Source organism: Scylla paramamosain, chromosome 40 (assembly GCF_035594125.1).
Source record: "Scylla paramamosain isolate STU-SP2022 chromosome 40, ASM3559412v1, whole genome shotgun sequence".
Lineage (NCBI taxonomy): Eukaryota > Metazoa > Arthropoda > Malacostraca > Decapoda > Portunidae > Scylla > Scylla paramamosain.
This window is the reverse complement of record NC_087190.1, coordinates 4046830-4063114: the sequence shown is the minus strand read 5'-3', so window position 1 is coordinate 4063114 and position 16285 is coordinate 4046830. Positions and strand designations below refer to the sequence as shown.

The window sequence follows — 16285 nt, the reverse complement described above, 5'->3', positions numbered from 1 at the left end:
ACTAAAAAAAAATGTGTTAAAAGTGGAGAAGGTAATAAAAAGTGAAGACAAGCCTGAAATTCTACAAGTGATGATTAGAAGTGGAAATGGAAGGATTATGAATTATGTAGGAGTGTATGTGTCACCTATGAGCAGTGTTTGGCAAAAAGAAGAGCACAAAGAGATGTTGGTGTTAAAAGGTCTTGAAAAGATAATGATAGAAAGTAGTGATATAGTTATTGTTGGTTATTTTAATTGTAAGGAGATTAACTGGGAGACACTGACAACTACTGGAATTGAGAATTCATGGAGTAATAGACTATTAAACTGAGTGGTGGAAAACTTGATGACTCAGTGGGTTGATTGTGATACCAGATTTAGTGGAAGAGATAAACCATCAAGACTTGATTTAGTGTTTACCAAGGACATGGAAATTATTGAAACTATACACTGTGATAGCCCTCTAGGTAAAAGTGATCATGTGTTGATGAAATTTAATTTGAAAAATGAAAAACGTAATCATTGATGTAAATTATAAGGTGAAAAGATTTAAATATAGTAAAGCTGACTTTGAAAAATTAAGAAAGTACTTTGTTGCTGTGGGTTGGAAAGACCTTGAAGATGCAGAAGATGTTTGGAAAAAATGGAATGAATTTATAAGGATATACAATTCTGCTGTGGAGAAATCTGTACCTAGAGGAGGAGCAAGATGTAGAAAGGATAAAGAATGATTCAATACAAAATGCAAAGAGGCTAGAAATTGTAAGTCAAATGCTTGGAATAGATGGAAGAAGAGGAAAACAGAGCAGATGGGAGGAATATATTGATGTTAGAAACAAGTACATTGAGATAATAAGAATGGAGAGAAGAAACTATGAAAGAGATATAATAGGTAAGTGTATAAATGAACCCAAACTATTCTTTAGACATATTAATGGGAGGATGAAGAAGAAAGAAGGTGTATCGAGATTGAAAGCTAAAGGAAAAATCTATGAGGATGCACAGGACATGGCGGAGGTTATGAACAATAGTTACAGGTTGGTATTTACTGTGAAGTGGAGTTTGATGCTAGAAGGGATAAGTTGGTGAGGAATATACTAAGTACAGTCCCAGTCAGCAATGAGGAAATACTTAAGATGATGGAAGAACTTGATGTAAATAAAGCAACTGGTCCAGATGGAGTATCAAACTGGATACTGAAGAAATGTAGAGAATAACTGGCTGATAAAATTCACAGTATGGTTGTGACATTACTATCACAGGGAAGAGTACCAAAAGATTGAAAGAGAGCAAATATTACACCAATATTCAAAGGAAGAAATAAGGAAAACCCACTAAATTATAGACCAGTGTCACTGACTAGTGTTGTAAGAAAACTATGTGAAAGAATAATAAAAGAAAGATGGATGGTACATTTGGAAAGAGATAAAGTTTTGGTAAATTGTCAGTTTGGATGTAGGAGGGGAAGATCATGCTCCATGAATTTATTGTCCTTTTGTTCAAGGGTAGTTGATATTGTGCAGGAGAGATACAGATGGGTGGATGGTGTTTACTTAGACTTGAAGAAAGCATTTGACAAAGTACGACACCATAGATTGCTATGGAAGATAAAAAAAATTATGGAGAAATTGGAGGAAGACTGCTGGAGTGATGGAGGATTATCTTGATGATAGAGAGATGAGAACTGTTATACAAGACCAAAATTCATCTTGGCTGAAAGTAACTAGTGGTGCCCCACAGGGGTCAGTGTTGGGACTGGTAATGTTTGTAATACATGTGAATGACATAAATGAAGAAATAGATAGTTATATGAACTTATTTGTGCATGATGCTAAGCTGATAAGAAGGGTAGAAAATGTAAATGACTGTATGGTACTGCAAGATGATTTAAATAAGATAAATAGATGAAGTAAATTTTGCCAAATCGAATTTAATTTAAGTAAATGTAAAGTAATGGAGTTTGTTAAGATGAAGAAAATAATATGTGATGAATTATGTGATGGATGGTGTAAAGTTAAAGAAGTCAAAGGAGGAAGTGGATTTTGGAGTAACAGTTACTGAAAATTTGACTCTGGACAGACACTGATAAAATTGCTGGAGAGACAGTGAATTTGTTTAAACGAGTAAAAATGGCATTCTCATATTTGAAGGAATGATAAAAGTTGTTGATTTCCATGATAAGACCAAGATTGGAATATGTGGCAGTGGTGTGGTCTCCTCATACAAAGAGGAATATTGTAAAATTAGAAAGAGTACAAAGAGCAGTCACTGAGATGGTTTTGGAGTTGACCATGTCATCCTATGAAGAGAGATTAAATATGTTGGAAATTCCTACCCTTGAAAATAGGATGATAGAATGATAAATGGTATGGAAAATGTAGACAAAAAATGTTTTATAAATTTGGACACACAGAGTACATCGGGACACAGTAAGAAGCTGAAAAAAAAGTTAACTGTAGAAGAGACATCAAGAAGTATAGTTTTCCTCATAGAAGTGTGAACAAATAGAATGGACTGAGTGAAGATGTTGTCAATGCTGTAACTGTCTATGATTTTAAGACCAAACTGGATAGATATAGAGACAGGATACTATGATATTACTCTCCACAACTAGGTAAATACACACACACACACACACACACACACACCACAAAGAAAGAGAAAGAAGGAATCTAGGAAATAAGAAAATAATGTTGCTGAATCTTTCTTACACACCCTCAGCACTTTCTGATTCAATTGCTGTCAAAATAGAGGATTAATAGGAAGCTTGGGGTTATTTTTTGGCCATTTGAAAAAAATGTCCAGCTTCTGGCAGGACTCAAACTCAGATCACTACATTCACCACACTAGAGTGCCTCAACTTCCCCATGACATGTCTCCAAAATTCAACACAGTGTATAAGTCAAAACACTCATATATCAGTATTTCTTCTTTCTTGGTTTCAGAAGCATTGCCCTGCAACAAATAACAAAATCCCTTGGTTTCAGTACTTGATGGAGCAGAGCCATGAGGCACTGGTACAGGGCGGCTATGGGGCCCTGCAGGGACAGCCTCTCTTCAAGAAGCTAGCTGCTATCTATGCTGAGGAGGCCAACAAGACACCAAGAATAAAGGTACTTATCTGCCTCTGAATGACAGTATTGTAACAAGGTGAAGACTAAGGTGTGATGGATGGAGTGAGATTGACACAAATTGTAGCTACCTGCTTGAATTATTGAAAAACAACAAATCTCCCCCCACCCCCCCAAAAAAAAAAAATAAATAAATAAAATAAATGACTTCCTCCACAGGTGGGCAACATTGTCCTCACCTTCATGTTTGCATTTTGAATACTGTACATCTTTAAGTAAAAACAAGAGAGGTCACTGCAACCATCTATGTATATCTGACGAGTTTATTCCAGACAAGTTAGCATTCCTTTATCCTGTGAGACCATTACAGTGTGTGCATCACATGTTGACCTGAAGAGAAATAAATGAATTGTAATAAAAGGTAAAATGAAAGACACATGAAAATAGTGTCTCTGTTAGTCGCAAATAAAGGAACTTCCCGGTAATGGCAGTTTTGTCTAAAACAAATAGTTGCTCTACTGTGGTGGTACACAGATCTCATTCTCTATACTGCATATGATTGGTAACTAATACTTGATAGCCAGGTGTGGGAGAGTATTTTAATGGTGCACAGGATGAAATAATGTATAAAGTTTTATATTAACCCCTACATTACAGTGTGTGTGATCCCAAGGCCCATCTCCCACATTTAATTTTTTGTGTGCCAATTTTGTGGGTGTAGTTTATATTTATCTTTATAGCCTTGTTTAATCATACATATATATATATATATATATATATATATATATATATATATATATATATATATATATATATATATATATATATATATATATATATATATATATATATATATATATATATATATATATATATATATATATATATATATATATATATATATATATATATATATATTGAATTTTTTTTATATAGATTTTGGTCAGAAGATCCATGTTATATGAAATAAAACCACGAGTGTAAAGGAGTGGGACATGTGGAGTGGTGGCAGTGATGTTTGGGTGTCATTGCTCATTTTCCTCGTCATTTCTCACCTCACTGTTATTCTGTGGCAAATATTCTTCATCTGACAGTTTCATTTTCATCTGGCCTTGTAACTCATTTTCAAGAATCACTTCACACTTGGACTCACTCTTGGGTGGAGATAAGGATGACACAACAACACATGCCAGTCACACACTGCATGGCATCACCACCCACACCCCATACCACCCCACTGCCCTTGAAACAACTTGTGATAAGGTGCCAATCTGTCCTTTTGTCATTACAAGTTATATAATCATACAAACCAACAAAATGAAGTCCCATGTGTTGTCAGTTAGGACATGACTTGTGAGGCTGATTCATCACTCCCTTTCGAAATTTTTCATGAAATATTATAGTAAGTCATCAGTAATGAAGTGGTGAAAGGGTTTCCGTGATGATGTAAGAGGTATGTCATGTAGCTGTTCATTACTGATTTTCTTAAAGGTTTATTATTCTGTTTTAATATAATTAGGAATTTCCGTCTTTGATATGCAAAAGACAAGGGCATTAATGAAACGACTAGAAAAGACTCCTTTGGAATTGTGACTCTTTAATACATTTTCAGAGTATCAGTTTGACCCACAAATTGTTGGATAAGTTGGTGAAACGAGAAAATTTGAACTGCTTGGTGGTGAACTTGTACCGAGGCAATGAAGGCTATTCCCTCGCTATCAAGATGTCGTCAGGACTTGAAACTGAAACTGTCCGTCTTCCATATGAAGAAGATTCTTTCCTGACTTACATCGGTAAGTGAATGAACTTTATGTGCACTCACTGTAGTTTTGATCATCTATAAGTTGAAAAGCATCACGGCGATCTAGATTCATATGATAGCACTGATCTAAACTTTTCTTCCAATTTTTTTAAATAATTTCAACTATCATGTATTTTTAGAATTTTTATTTTGGCATGGTTGCCTTAGGGTTTTTTTTTTGGGGTACTGTTAATGTGCAGTAAAACTCCTGTGTTTCAGCACATACATGACTAGACAGGTGCCAAAACACTGAATATGCTGAAAGATCAGCTGTGAATTTCATCAGCTATATTAGCAAAGAATAAATGAAAACATAAGCTACTATTTATCAATTTATTTGCAGAAAACAAACTAATGTCTCCAAGGCATACAATATATTTATGTAACTCTAATATAAGGATGTAGAACCAGACTGTAGTCTAGTTCTACTGTTGTGGAGTGTGAGGGTCTGCCAGCGGCACTGAGTGACACTGTCCGCAGACTTGGACTGCAGATGAAGAATTAATGTTTTCTAGAATGTATTATGTTTGTCAACCATGTGCTGTAAAGTCTGTACATTATCCAACAAGAAATGTAATGTTGTTTTCCCAAGGCAAAATGAAAATTACAGTGTTGTAAAGCCAGAGTAATATTCATCAATATGCATTTTCCTGCACTTTTGAATGCAACCACTCACAAAGAGAGCAGAAAGACAAGCATGGCATTGTAAACACAATAGATTCATGTTCACATTCTTATTGTTTTACTCTGTGCCTGTTGCACTTTAGATTGCTAATATTCCTTTCCTCTTTTTTTTTTTTTTTCTTTTTTTTTTTTTTATGTAGGAAGGACACTGGCTAAGGGCAACAAAAATCTAATAAAAAAATGCCCACTGATATGCCAGTCCCATAAAAGGGTCAAAGCAGTGGTCAAAAATTGATGAATAAGTGTTTTGAAACCTCCCTCTTGAAGAAATTCAAGTCATAGGAAGGTGGAAATACAGAAGCAGGCAGGGAGTTCCAGAGTTTACCAGAGAAAGGGATGAATGATTGAGAATACTGGTTAACTCTTGCGTTAGAGAGGTGGACAGAATAGGGGTGAAAGAAAGAAGAAAGTCTTGTGCAGCGAGGCCGCGGAAGGAGGGGAGGCATGCAGTTAACAAGATCAGAAGAGCAATTAGCATGAAAACAGCGGTAGAAGACAGCTAGATATGCAACATTGCGGCGGTGAGAGAGAGGCTGAAGACAGTCAGTTAGAGGAGAGGAGTTGATGAGATGAAAAGCTTTTGATTCCACCCTGTCTAGAAGAGCAGTATGAGTGGAACCTCCCCAGACATGTTAAGCATACTCCATACATGGACGGATAAGGCCCTTGTACAGAGTTAGCAGCTGGGAGGGTGAGAAAAACTGGCGGAGACGTCTCAGAACACCTAACTTCATAGAAGCTGTTTTAGCTAGAGATGAGATGTGAAGTTTCCAGTTCAGATTATAAGTAAAGGACAGACCGAGGATGTTCAGTGTAGAAGAGGGGGACAGTTGTGTGTCATTGAAGAAGAGGGGATAGTTGTCTGGAAGGTTGTGTCGAGTTGATAGATGGAGGAATTGAGTTTTTGAGGCATTGAACAATACCAAGTTTGCTCTGCCCCATCAGAAATTTTAGAAAGATCAGAAGTCAAGCGTTCTGTGCCTTCCCTGCGTGATATGTTTACCTCCTGAAGGGTTGGACGTCTATGAAAAGACGTGGAAAAGTGCAGGGTGGTATCATCAGCGTAGGAGTGGATAGGACAAGAAGTTTGGTTTAGAAGATCATTAATGAATAATAAGAAGAGAGTGGGTGACAGGACAGAACCCTGAGGAACACCACCATTAATAGATTTAGGAGAAGAACAGTGACCGTCTACCACAGCAGTAATAGAACAGTCAGAAAGGAAACTTGAGATGAAGTTACAGAGAGAAGGATAGAAACCATAGGAAGGTAGTTTGGAAATCAAAGCTTTGTGCCAGACTCTATCAAAAATGTCCAAGGCAACAGCAAAAGTTTCACCAAAATCTCTAAAAGAGGATGATCAAGACTCAATAAGGAAAGCCAGAAGATCACCAGTAGAGCGGCCTTGACGGAACCCATACTGGCGATCAGATAGAAGGCTGTGAAGTGATAGATGTTTAAGAATCTTCCTTTTGAGGATAGATTCAAAAACTTTAGATAGGCAGGAAATTAAAGCAATAGGACGGTAGTTAGAGGGATTAGAACAGTCACCCTTTTTAGGAACAGGTTGAATGTAGGCAAACTTCCAGCAAGAAGGAAAGGTAGATGTTGACAGACAGAGCTGAAAGAGTTTGACTAGGCAAGGTGCAAGCACGGAGGCACAGTTTCGGAGAACAATAGGAGGGACCTCATCAGGACCATAAGCCTTCCGAGGGTTTAGGCCAGCGAGGGCATGGAAAACATCATTGCGAAGAATTTTAATACGTGGCATGAAGTAGTCAGAGGGTGGAGAAGAATGAGGAACAAGCCCAGAATCATCCAAGGTAGAGTTTTTAGCAAAGGTTTGAGCGAAGAGTTCAGCTATAGAAATAGATGTGATAGCAGTGGTGCCATTTGGTTGAAATAGAGGAGGGAAAGATGAAGAAGCAAAGTTATTGGAGATATTTTTGGCTAGATGCCAGAAATCACGAGGGGACTTAGATCTTGAAAGGTTTTGACATTTTCTGTTAATGAAGGAGTTTTTGGCTAGTTGGAGAACAGACTTGGCATGGTTCCGAGCAGAAATATAAAGTGCATTCTGGTGATGGAAGACTTAAGTACCTTTTGTGGGCCACCTCTCTATCATGTATAGCACGAGGACAAGCTGTGTTAAACCAAGGTTTAGAAGGTTTAGGACAAGAAAAAGAGTGAGGAATGTACGCCTCCATGCCAGACACTATCACCTCTGTTATGCGCTCAGCACACAAAGACAGGTCTCTGACACGAAAGCAGTAGTCATTCCAAGGAAAATCAACAAAATACCTTCTCAGGTCCCCCCAACTAGCTGAGGCAAAACGCCAGAGGCACCATCGCTTAGGGGGATCCTGAGGAGGGATTGGAGTGATAGGACAAGATAAAGATATGAGATTGTGATCAGAGGTGCCCAACGGAGAAGAAAGGGTGACAGCATAAGCAGAAGGATTAGAGGTCAGGAAAAGGTCAAGAATGTTGGGCGTATCTCCAAGACGGTCAGGAATACGAGTAGGGTGTTGCACCAATTGCTCTAGGTCATGGAGGATAGCAAAGTTGTAGGCTAGTTCGCCAGGATGGTCAGTGAAGGGAGAGGAAAGCCATAGCTGGTGGTGAACATTGAAGTCTCCAAGAATGGAGATCTCTGCAAAAGGGAAGAGGGTCAGAATGTGCTCCACTTTGGAAGTTAAGCAGTCAAAGAATTTCTTATAATCAGAGGAGTTAGGTGAGAGGTATACAGCACAGATAAATTTAGTATGAGAATGACTCTGTAGTCGTAGCCAGATGGTGGAAAACTCAGAAGATTCAAGAGCATGGGCACGAGAGCAGGTTAAGTCATTGCGCACATTAACGCAGCATCCAGCTTTGGATCGAAAATGAGGATAGAGAAAGTAGGAGGGAACAGTTGCCTCAGACACCTGAGTTTCAGTGAGGAAAAGAAGATGAGGTTTAGAAGAAGAGAGGTGGTGTTCTACAGATTGAAAATTAGATCTTAGACCGTGAATGTTGCAGAAGTTAATGAAGAAAAAGTTGAGGGGGGGTGTCAAGACACTTAGGGTCGTCGACAGAAAGGCAGTCCGACCTGGGGACATTTATGGTCCCCTCCCCAGATGGGGACTCCGAGGCTGGTGTAGGAGTCGCCATGGTGATTTTAAAATTTTTGAGTGAAGGGTGTGTGTGTGTTATTAGGTGCTTGTAGTTTTGTGTGGAGGAAGAGAGTTGTCTTTAGAGGGCAGGCTGTGACTGCCCCCTTGTGTTGTGAGACACAAAGGGAAACGTTCAGTGAGGTCACAGCTGGGTTTAATGATAAGTTCACAGCATCCCCTGAACAGTGCTTTAGACCTCACTATGAGTAATTATTGTTTCGGCAGATGTCTACTGCCTCCTCCTCTACTCCACAGTCTAGTATTTTATTCATATATTTCAACTTTATATCAAAAGTATTCTCACACTATCACACCCATGGGTGCTGCAGCTAGAAGGAGAGCCTACACATGACAGCAGACGATTGCAGCCTTCCAGTGCCATTTTTAAACTTGCCACATCCTTTTGAAAATATAGTGGCAAAAAGATCATGTAACTTGTGGAATGAGACTATTTTCCAAAAGTGCTGAAGCATCAGATTTTCTGAAAGAGTGGATGCTGAAAGAAAGGAATTTGCCATAACACTGTTCATAAGAAATCTGCCTCGGTTTTACTTGAAAAATATAGACCCCAGTTACTTTTATTTCATCAAAAGTCTGAGCACATGACTGTCAAATGACTCATTAACCTCTTTTATAAGCTTTAATATATTGCTACTTACTCAAGTTGGTTCAAGGAAATGCTTATCAACATGTTATGCTCTCAAGCATAACATGTTGATCAGGTTGGTGGACACAAATCTTGCTTTTTTATCAGGATATCAGTTCAGCTTTTGAGATGGTGAATCATAAAGTGCTGTTATTTAAACTGAATTAAATCTTATCTATGTTAAACATGGTGTTCTTCATGGCAACAATTTTGGATATTAGCTTTTTATTGTATTTGTCTGTGATTTGTGAAATGGGATGATATCATATGCTGATGACACATCATTGTTTGTTGCTATCACATCTTCTCAATTTGGAGCTTGACTTGCCTGTCATGTACAAAAAGACTACTAAATTAAAATTTTTGTTCAAGCAGTTGGAGTGAAACTAAACCCTTTCTGGGCCCATGTCTTATAATTAGCAGATCTAGAGCTCAGATTTCTAAATGTTCTGGTATTATTCTTTATAATGCTGTGACATGAAGTAGTGGATCTATGATTAGGTATGACTCAAGATACTAAACTACAGGAAGGTCCCAATGATATGAGCAGTTTGATTCATTTGAATTGCTCATATAACAAAATACATAATTAATGGAAGAAAAAGGGGTTTGGTTCCATGAGCCTTGTCAAAGGAAAGTTTTCAAGCTAAAATGTGCAATACCTAACACAACAAGCGTGTCATTATTACAGAACTATCGATAAAGCAACCTGAAAGAGAAGGCAGCACACAAAGAACATCATACTAATTAAACATATAAAGTGTGCATAACACTCACCAATGTGTAGCTAATGCATCAGGGAGGGTAACTCGCTCACCACTGCTGTGTCTCTTAACAATTTGTGCCTTGTTTGTGAGTGTTATTGGTACTCTAGCTTGCCTAGCCTTACTGCTGGGACTGCCACTGGAACTCACTGGCCACTTGGAGGCACAATTAGCACTTGAGAGGCAAAATAAGACACAATCTATGCACCACATGGTCAGTCACACACACCACCACACCAAAGACAGTGAATGAAAGAACACCAGCAGTAACACTAACACATCCAAGCAATGACCAGTCACACAAACTATTGTACTCTGTACTTGTACTGTAATGTAAATATGCATGCAAGCAAAATGATGATACAGTATAATAAGCAGTAAGGCCATAAGAGTGGGAGGCTGAGAGACGCTGAGTTCAGTTTAAAAGAGGACTGGTAGGACTTGGGAGAATGAATGGTAGTTAACAAACAAGGGAGGGGTGTGTAGTCCTTTTCCATTGGTTACAAACTCTTCCTTGCACATCTAAACAATAAATAATACATCACCACACAGCCCAGATGTGTTAGGAGGAGGGTGCAGGGTGCACATTTTAAACTTTGTAATTTTACTCACTTCAGACTGAAGCTTGTATTGTTGGATTTTTGTGCTTATATAAAGAGAATAGTTCTAATTTACATGTCGTGTAACGGATGCTTGTATAACAGGATCTCCCTGTAACTTTCAAGCCTCATCTCAAGTCAACAGCTTTTTCAGTTTGTCAAAGAATTACTTTGTTTTGCAACTGTAAAAAGATCTAAGTAACAGTATTACCTTTAATTCCTTTGATGCCTTTTTATCTTTATATTTATATACTGCTTTTCAGTATCCATCTCTGCTGCAGACTTTTAATAGCTCTTGGATTGAGTATTTTTATCATCTAGTTTTTACTCCCTAATTTTGGCATTAATTTTAAGCATCCCTATTGTTAGGTCTTTCACTACTGTACAAGATATTTGATAATCATAATCACCCATTATGTTCAAAGCTTCCCTCTCCAGCAATGTCAGTTTTACCAGTTTTGGTATAGTGAGAATGATCTGCTATTTTCAGCTATTGATTCTAATACAGTACTGGTGTTTGTGTACCCTGCCAAAATCATTAGCAAACAAATTACCCTTGAAGAGATGACTGATGATTTGGTAACCTGGGTGTGTGTGAATGAAGTATTATTGATTCCATATCTTGCAAGTTCCATGTTTAAGTGGACATGGGTGCTCATTGCACCTGCAAAACTGCAGGACTGGAGTGAGTATATACTGGATGTTTATCATATTAATATATGTAGTTTATCCCAATCTTTTTCATATTTCCAGATAATGAAAAACTCCCTCCAATGTTGCTGGACTTGTTAGATGATTCCAACATAGAGATCTATCACTCGGGATGTGTCATAGCCGAGTTGCGTGACTACAGAAGGATGCTGGACTCTTCCTATGAGACAAGATATGTTCTCCTTCAGCCAACAGGACAGGTGTGTAGTACATGGATACAATAGTTACCATAATTTTTATTGATAGTAATTTATAGTAAATTGTGGTATAGTGGATAGCATGTACTTTTTTTTTTTTTTTTTTTTTTTTTTTTTTTTTTTTGTGTGTGTGTGTGTGTGTGTGTGTGTGTGTGTAGGAGATGCTTTGGCCAAGGGCAACAAAATTAGAAGATAAAGAGACCCACTGAGGTGCCAGTCGTCAGAAACAGTCATAAAAAATTAAAGGATAAGTGTCTTAAAACCTCCCTCCTGAAAGAGCTCAAGTCATAGGAAGGAGGAAATACAGAAGTAGACAAAGAGTTCCAGAGTTTGCCAGAAAAGAGAATGAATGATTGAGAATGCTAATTAACTCTTGTATTAGAGAGGTGGACAGAATAGGATGAAAGAAAGTAGAAAGTCTGTGCTGTGAGGCTGCTGGAGGAGGTGAGGCAAGCAGTTAGCAAGATTAAAAGAGGACTTAGCATGAAAAATAGCAGTAGAAGATCTTTGTGGTGATGAGAGAGAGGTTGAAAACAGTTAGTTAGAGGAGAGGAGTTGATATGACAAAAAGCTTTTGATTCCACTCTGTCTAAAAGAGTGATATGAGTGGAACCCTCGCCCCCCCATAGGTGTGAAGCATACTCCAAACATGGACGGATAAGGCCCCTGTATAGAGCTAGCAGCTAGGGGGTTAAGAAAAACTGGTGGATACAACTCAGAATGCTTAACTTCATAGAAGTTGTTTTAGGTAAGAATGAGATATGAAGTTTCAAGTTTAGAGTGTTAGTAAAGGGCAGACTGAGGATGTTCAATGAAGATGAAGGGGACAGTTGAGTGTCACTGAAGAAGAGGATGGTTGTCTGTAAGGTTGTTTCGAGTTGATAGATGGAGGAATTGAGTTTTTGAGGCATTGAAGAATACTAAGTTTATTCTGCCCCAATCAGAAATTTTAGAGAGATTCTCAGGCATTCTGTGGCTTCCTTGCAATGAGCTGTTTACTTCCTGGAGGGTTGGACACCTATGAAGAGATGTGGAAAAGTGCAGGGTAGTAACTTTGTGGAATGGTTTTAAAAAACATTCCACAAATTTCCATGTGTGCAAACATTACTACTTTGGTTTTATTATTATTTTGATAAATTTTCACTTGAGCTCTGTTGTTAGAGTATGGTATTTAGACAGTACTAGGTTGTCTTAGCAAATTTGGACCATCTCGGCCCCAAAAATCATTATAGCTTCGCAGTATAATGCATGGGGCTAATTTTCAAAGTTTGATTTGTAGTAAAAAATAGTGTGGTATATGCCGAAAAATATAGTAGTCTACTTCGAGGGAAGAGGCATTGTGTTGGGAAATGCAGTGAAAATATTCCTGAATGCAGCAGGTGGTCAATTGGCTACATGTGCATACTTCCCTGAGAGCAGTATGGAGGCAATTGAATGTTATTAACCACTTGCATCCCTCCCTTTATGAAGAGGGATGCCATATACTATCAACTTTTAGTATTGCCAGTGGCGGCTCATCAATAGGGACTGCGAGACTGCAGCCCCCCCAGTGGATTTCTAGGATTCACGAAAATAATGTTAATTTATTTATGTTTGACTATCATTCACATGAAAACACCAATTGTTTATATGAAAAAAAAAATACTGCAAAACAATGAGGAAGTACGGAAATTATTTACTATTTAATGATACAAAAGCGGGGAGAAATGGGGGGAGGCTTCCCGGGCGGAATGGCGAGTGTGGACTGCGTCCAGCGCAGTCTTGTCTCGGCCGTTGTTGTGGCTAGGTGAGTGTTCTTGCATCAGTCGTATTTTCGATTGTGTTTTTCAATTTATGAGGGATGATTTTAAAATATTATTGATCAGTGATGGCTTGTGCTCAATCTTGATTATCATAGATGGTGTAAAATCACAGAAACATCGTATAAAATAGTTTTTTTTTTTTTCTTTTCTCAGGTAAGCCTAGCAGTATTTTGCAAAATGGCACAAGAAGCAAAGACGGTTTCTGCATTGAAAGAACTCAATTTTTCACAGTTAACACTTCAAGAGAAGGTAGCAATTAAACAAGCAGGTCGCCCATTACCAGACATTAAAATTGTGCAAGAAGGAGTAAGCCACAACAAGAAGTATATTCGCAGTTTTAATTGTGATTGGTACCAAAGGAAAACATGGCTCTGTGGATGTGAAGTTAAGAATGCACTATTTTGCTTTCCATGTCTGTTGTTTGGAGGCAATTCAGTATGGTCCAAAGATGGTTTTGCATGCATAAAGAACTTGAAAGAAAAAACAGAGAAACATGAGAATTCTAGGAAGCATATTGATAATGTAATTTCTCTATCTGTTCTTGGGAGAGTAAATATTAAAGAAAGACTTAGTGAGGCATACAGACTTTCAGTGAATGCACATAATAAGAATGTTACCAAGAATCGTGAAATTTTGTCCAAGATTATAGACTGCATAAAATTTTGTGGACACTTTGAGCTACCTTTGCGTGGACATGATGAAACTGATGACTCTGCTAATCCAGGTGTATTTAGAGGACTTATAAATCATGCATCACAATTAGATCCAGACTTGCAAGCCCATTTAGAAAGTAATGCAGTCTTCAAAGATGTCTCCAAGACTATTCAGAATGAAATTCTCGATTGTCTGCTGCAAATATATCGTGATCAGATCAGAAAAGAAATTAAAGAAGCTCCCTTTGTTGCTGTTATGGCAGACGACACTACAGACGTTTCAGAACACACTCAAATGGTTATTGTTCTAAGGTACTTGCTAGGTGAAGAGGTTGTTGAGAGATTTTGGGGATTTTTCACTCCAGAAAATCAAACAGTGGATGGGTTGTCGAAATGCATCCTTGATCAGTTAAACACAGTCCTTGAAGGGAATGCAGAGAAACTGATAGCTCAAACATTTGATGGAGCAAATATTATGAAAGGTAAGAAGAGGGGTGTTCAGGCTAAAATAAAATCAGTCTACAATAATGCCCACTTCATTCACTGTTATGCCCACCAACTTAATCTTATTATGCAAAATGCTGCAAGTGTTACACGGGGTTCACGAATATTTTTCTCTAACCTTTCGGGCATAGCAGCATTTTTTTCAAGGTCACCTCTACATTCAAATGTTCTTACAAAGCACATGACTAGCCACATTCCACGCCCGTCTTCTACAAGGTGGAACTTTCATAGTTGCACTGTCAACAAGGTTTATGAACATTTTGAACCCTTAAAAAAATGCATGGAGGAAATACAGAGTACATCAAATGCTACTATAACCATACAAGAAGCAACAGGTATTTTGAACACCTTGAATGATGAAAGTTTTAAGTTTTGGTTGGAGCTTTTCCACCAGATAATGCCTCATGTGGAAGTGATTTTTCACCAAATGCAGTGTAGAGACATTGATGTGACTAAAGCACATGAGTTTATTACAAACTTCAAAAGGGCCATTTCTGAAATAAGAAATTCCAAATACTGTGAAAATCCCAAAAAAACACTGATGGCTGAAGCAAAAGAAGTGTGTGACTGTGTGTGTGCTGATATAGCTGATAGATTTTCTTTCACTAAACAATTAGTAGCTGCTAAATTGTTCAACAAAGACTGTTTCACTAACTTCAAGCAAAAAGTGACTTTAGAAGAAGTTGAAGTAGCCACTGAAGCTTACCCCATGATTGCCAAAGAAAGACTTTTGACTCAACTTAGAGTATTCTATGACAGAAGTGATTTGCATGAGTTTTCCAAATTGAGTGAACTATTAAAGATTGTGAATGAAAATAACTTAGGTGATGTACTCTGTGAATTGACAAAACTTATAAAAATTCTTTTGACAATTCCAATGACTACAGCAGAGCCCGAACGTTGTTTTTCAACCCTGAAGAGGGTCAGAACTTTCTTAAGGAGCACTATGAAGCAGGAGAGGCTAAATGCACTTGCCATGATTTCAATAGAGAAGATTTCTATGAATAATATGCCAGGTTTAAATGAAAAAGTTATTGATCTGTTTGCACAAAACAGGAACAGGAAAATGGACTTCCTTTTCAAATAGCCTAAGCCAGCACTAAGGAAGTCAAGCAAGATGCATCCTTTAGGTCTTATCCTGTTAGGATAAGACCTAAAGAATTAAATAATTATCTATCTATCTTTATAATCTATCAATCAGTGGTATGTTAAACAATAACAATAAAAGCATTTAAGATTTTATTTGTCTGAATGTGAGACAGCCCCCCCATCAGTAACAGTCACGAGCCGCCACTGAGCATTACCATAAGAATAGGCTCTCCATATAGGTGCACAAGTGATAGGCCTCCCAGCTGTGCGTCAAGGAGGGAAAGGATGGAAGTGGGAGGTCTTCAGCCTCTTAAATGGATTTTGAATTTGGTGCTGGGTTTTAAAGATGTTTCATATGTGATTATTAAGGGGTGGGGAATAATTTTAGCCACATTTAAAAAAAAAATTGGGGTAATTTTCTTGTGAGTATACCCTTAAGGTCATCAAGGGCATGGAAAATATCACTGCAGAGGATATCAGTGGATAGAATGGGTAGTATGGAGTAATTGGAGGGTGGAGGAGAGAAAGGAACAAACCTTGAATCATCCAAGATAGAGTTATTAGCAAAAGATTAAGTGAAGAGTTCAGCTTCGGTGATAGATGAGATGGCAGTGGTGCCATCTGGTTGAA

The 16285-nt window shown here is 37.9% G+C and overlaps 1 protein-coding gene across 1 annotated transcript in view; it reads left to right on the top strand.

Annotated features, from left to right (window-relative positions):
* Window positions 1-16285, top strand: part of LOC135092551 (uncharacterized) — a 148994-nt gene that overhangs the window by 17079 nt on the left and 115630 nt on the right. The window contains exons 3-6 of the mRNA XM_063991167.1: window positions 2967-3092; window positions 4663-4843; window positions 11453-11610; window positions 13563-15652. Coding sequence (XP_063847237.1) covers window positions 2967-3092; window positions 4663-4843; window positions 11453-11610; window positions 13563-15652 — 2555 coding nt within the window. The remainder of the gene's footprint in view (window positions 1-2966; window positions 3093-4662; window positions 4844-11452; window positions 11611-13562; window positions 15653-16285) is intronic.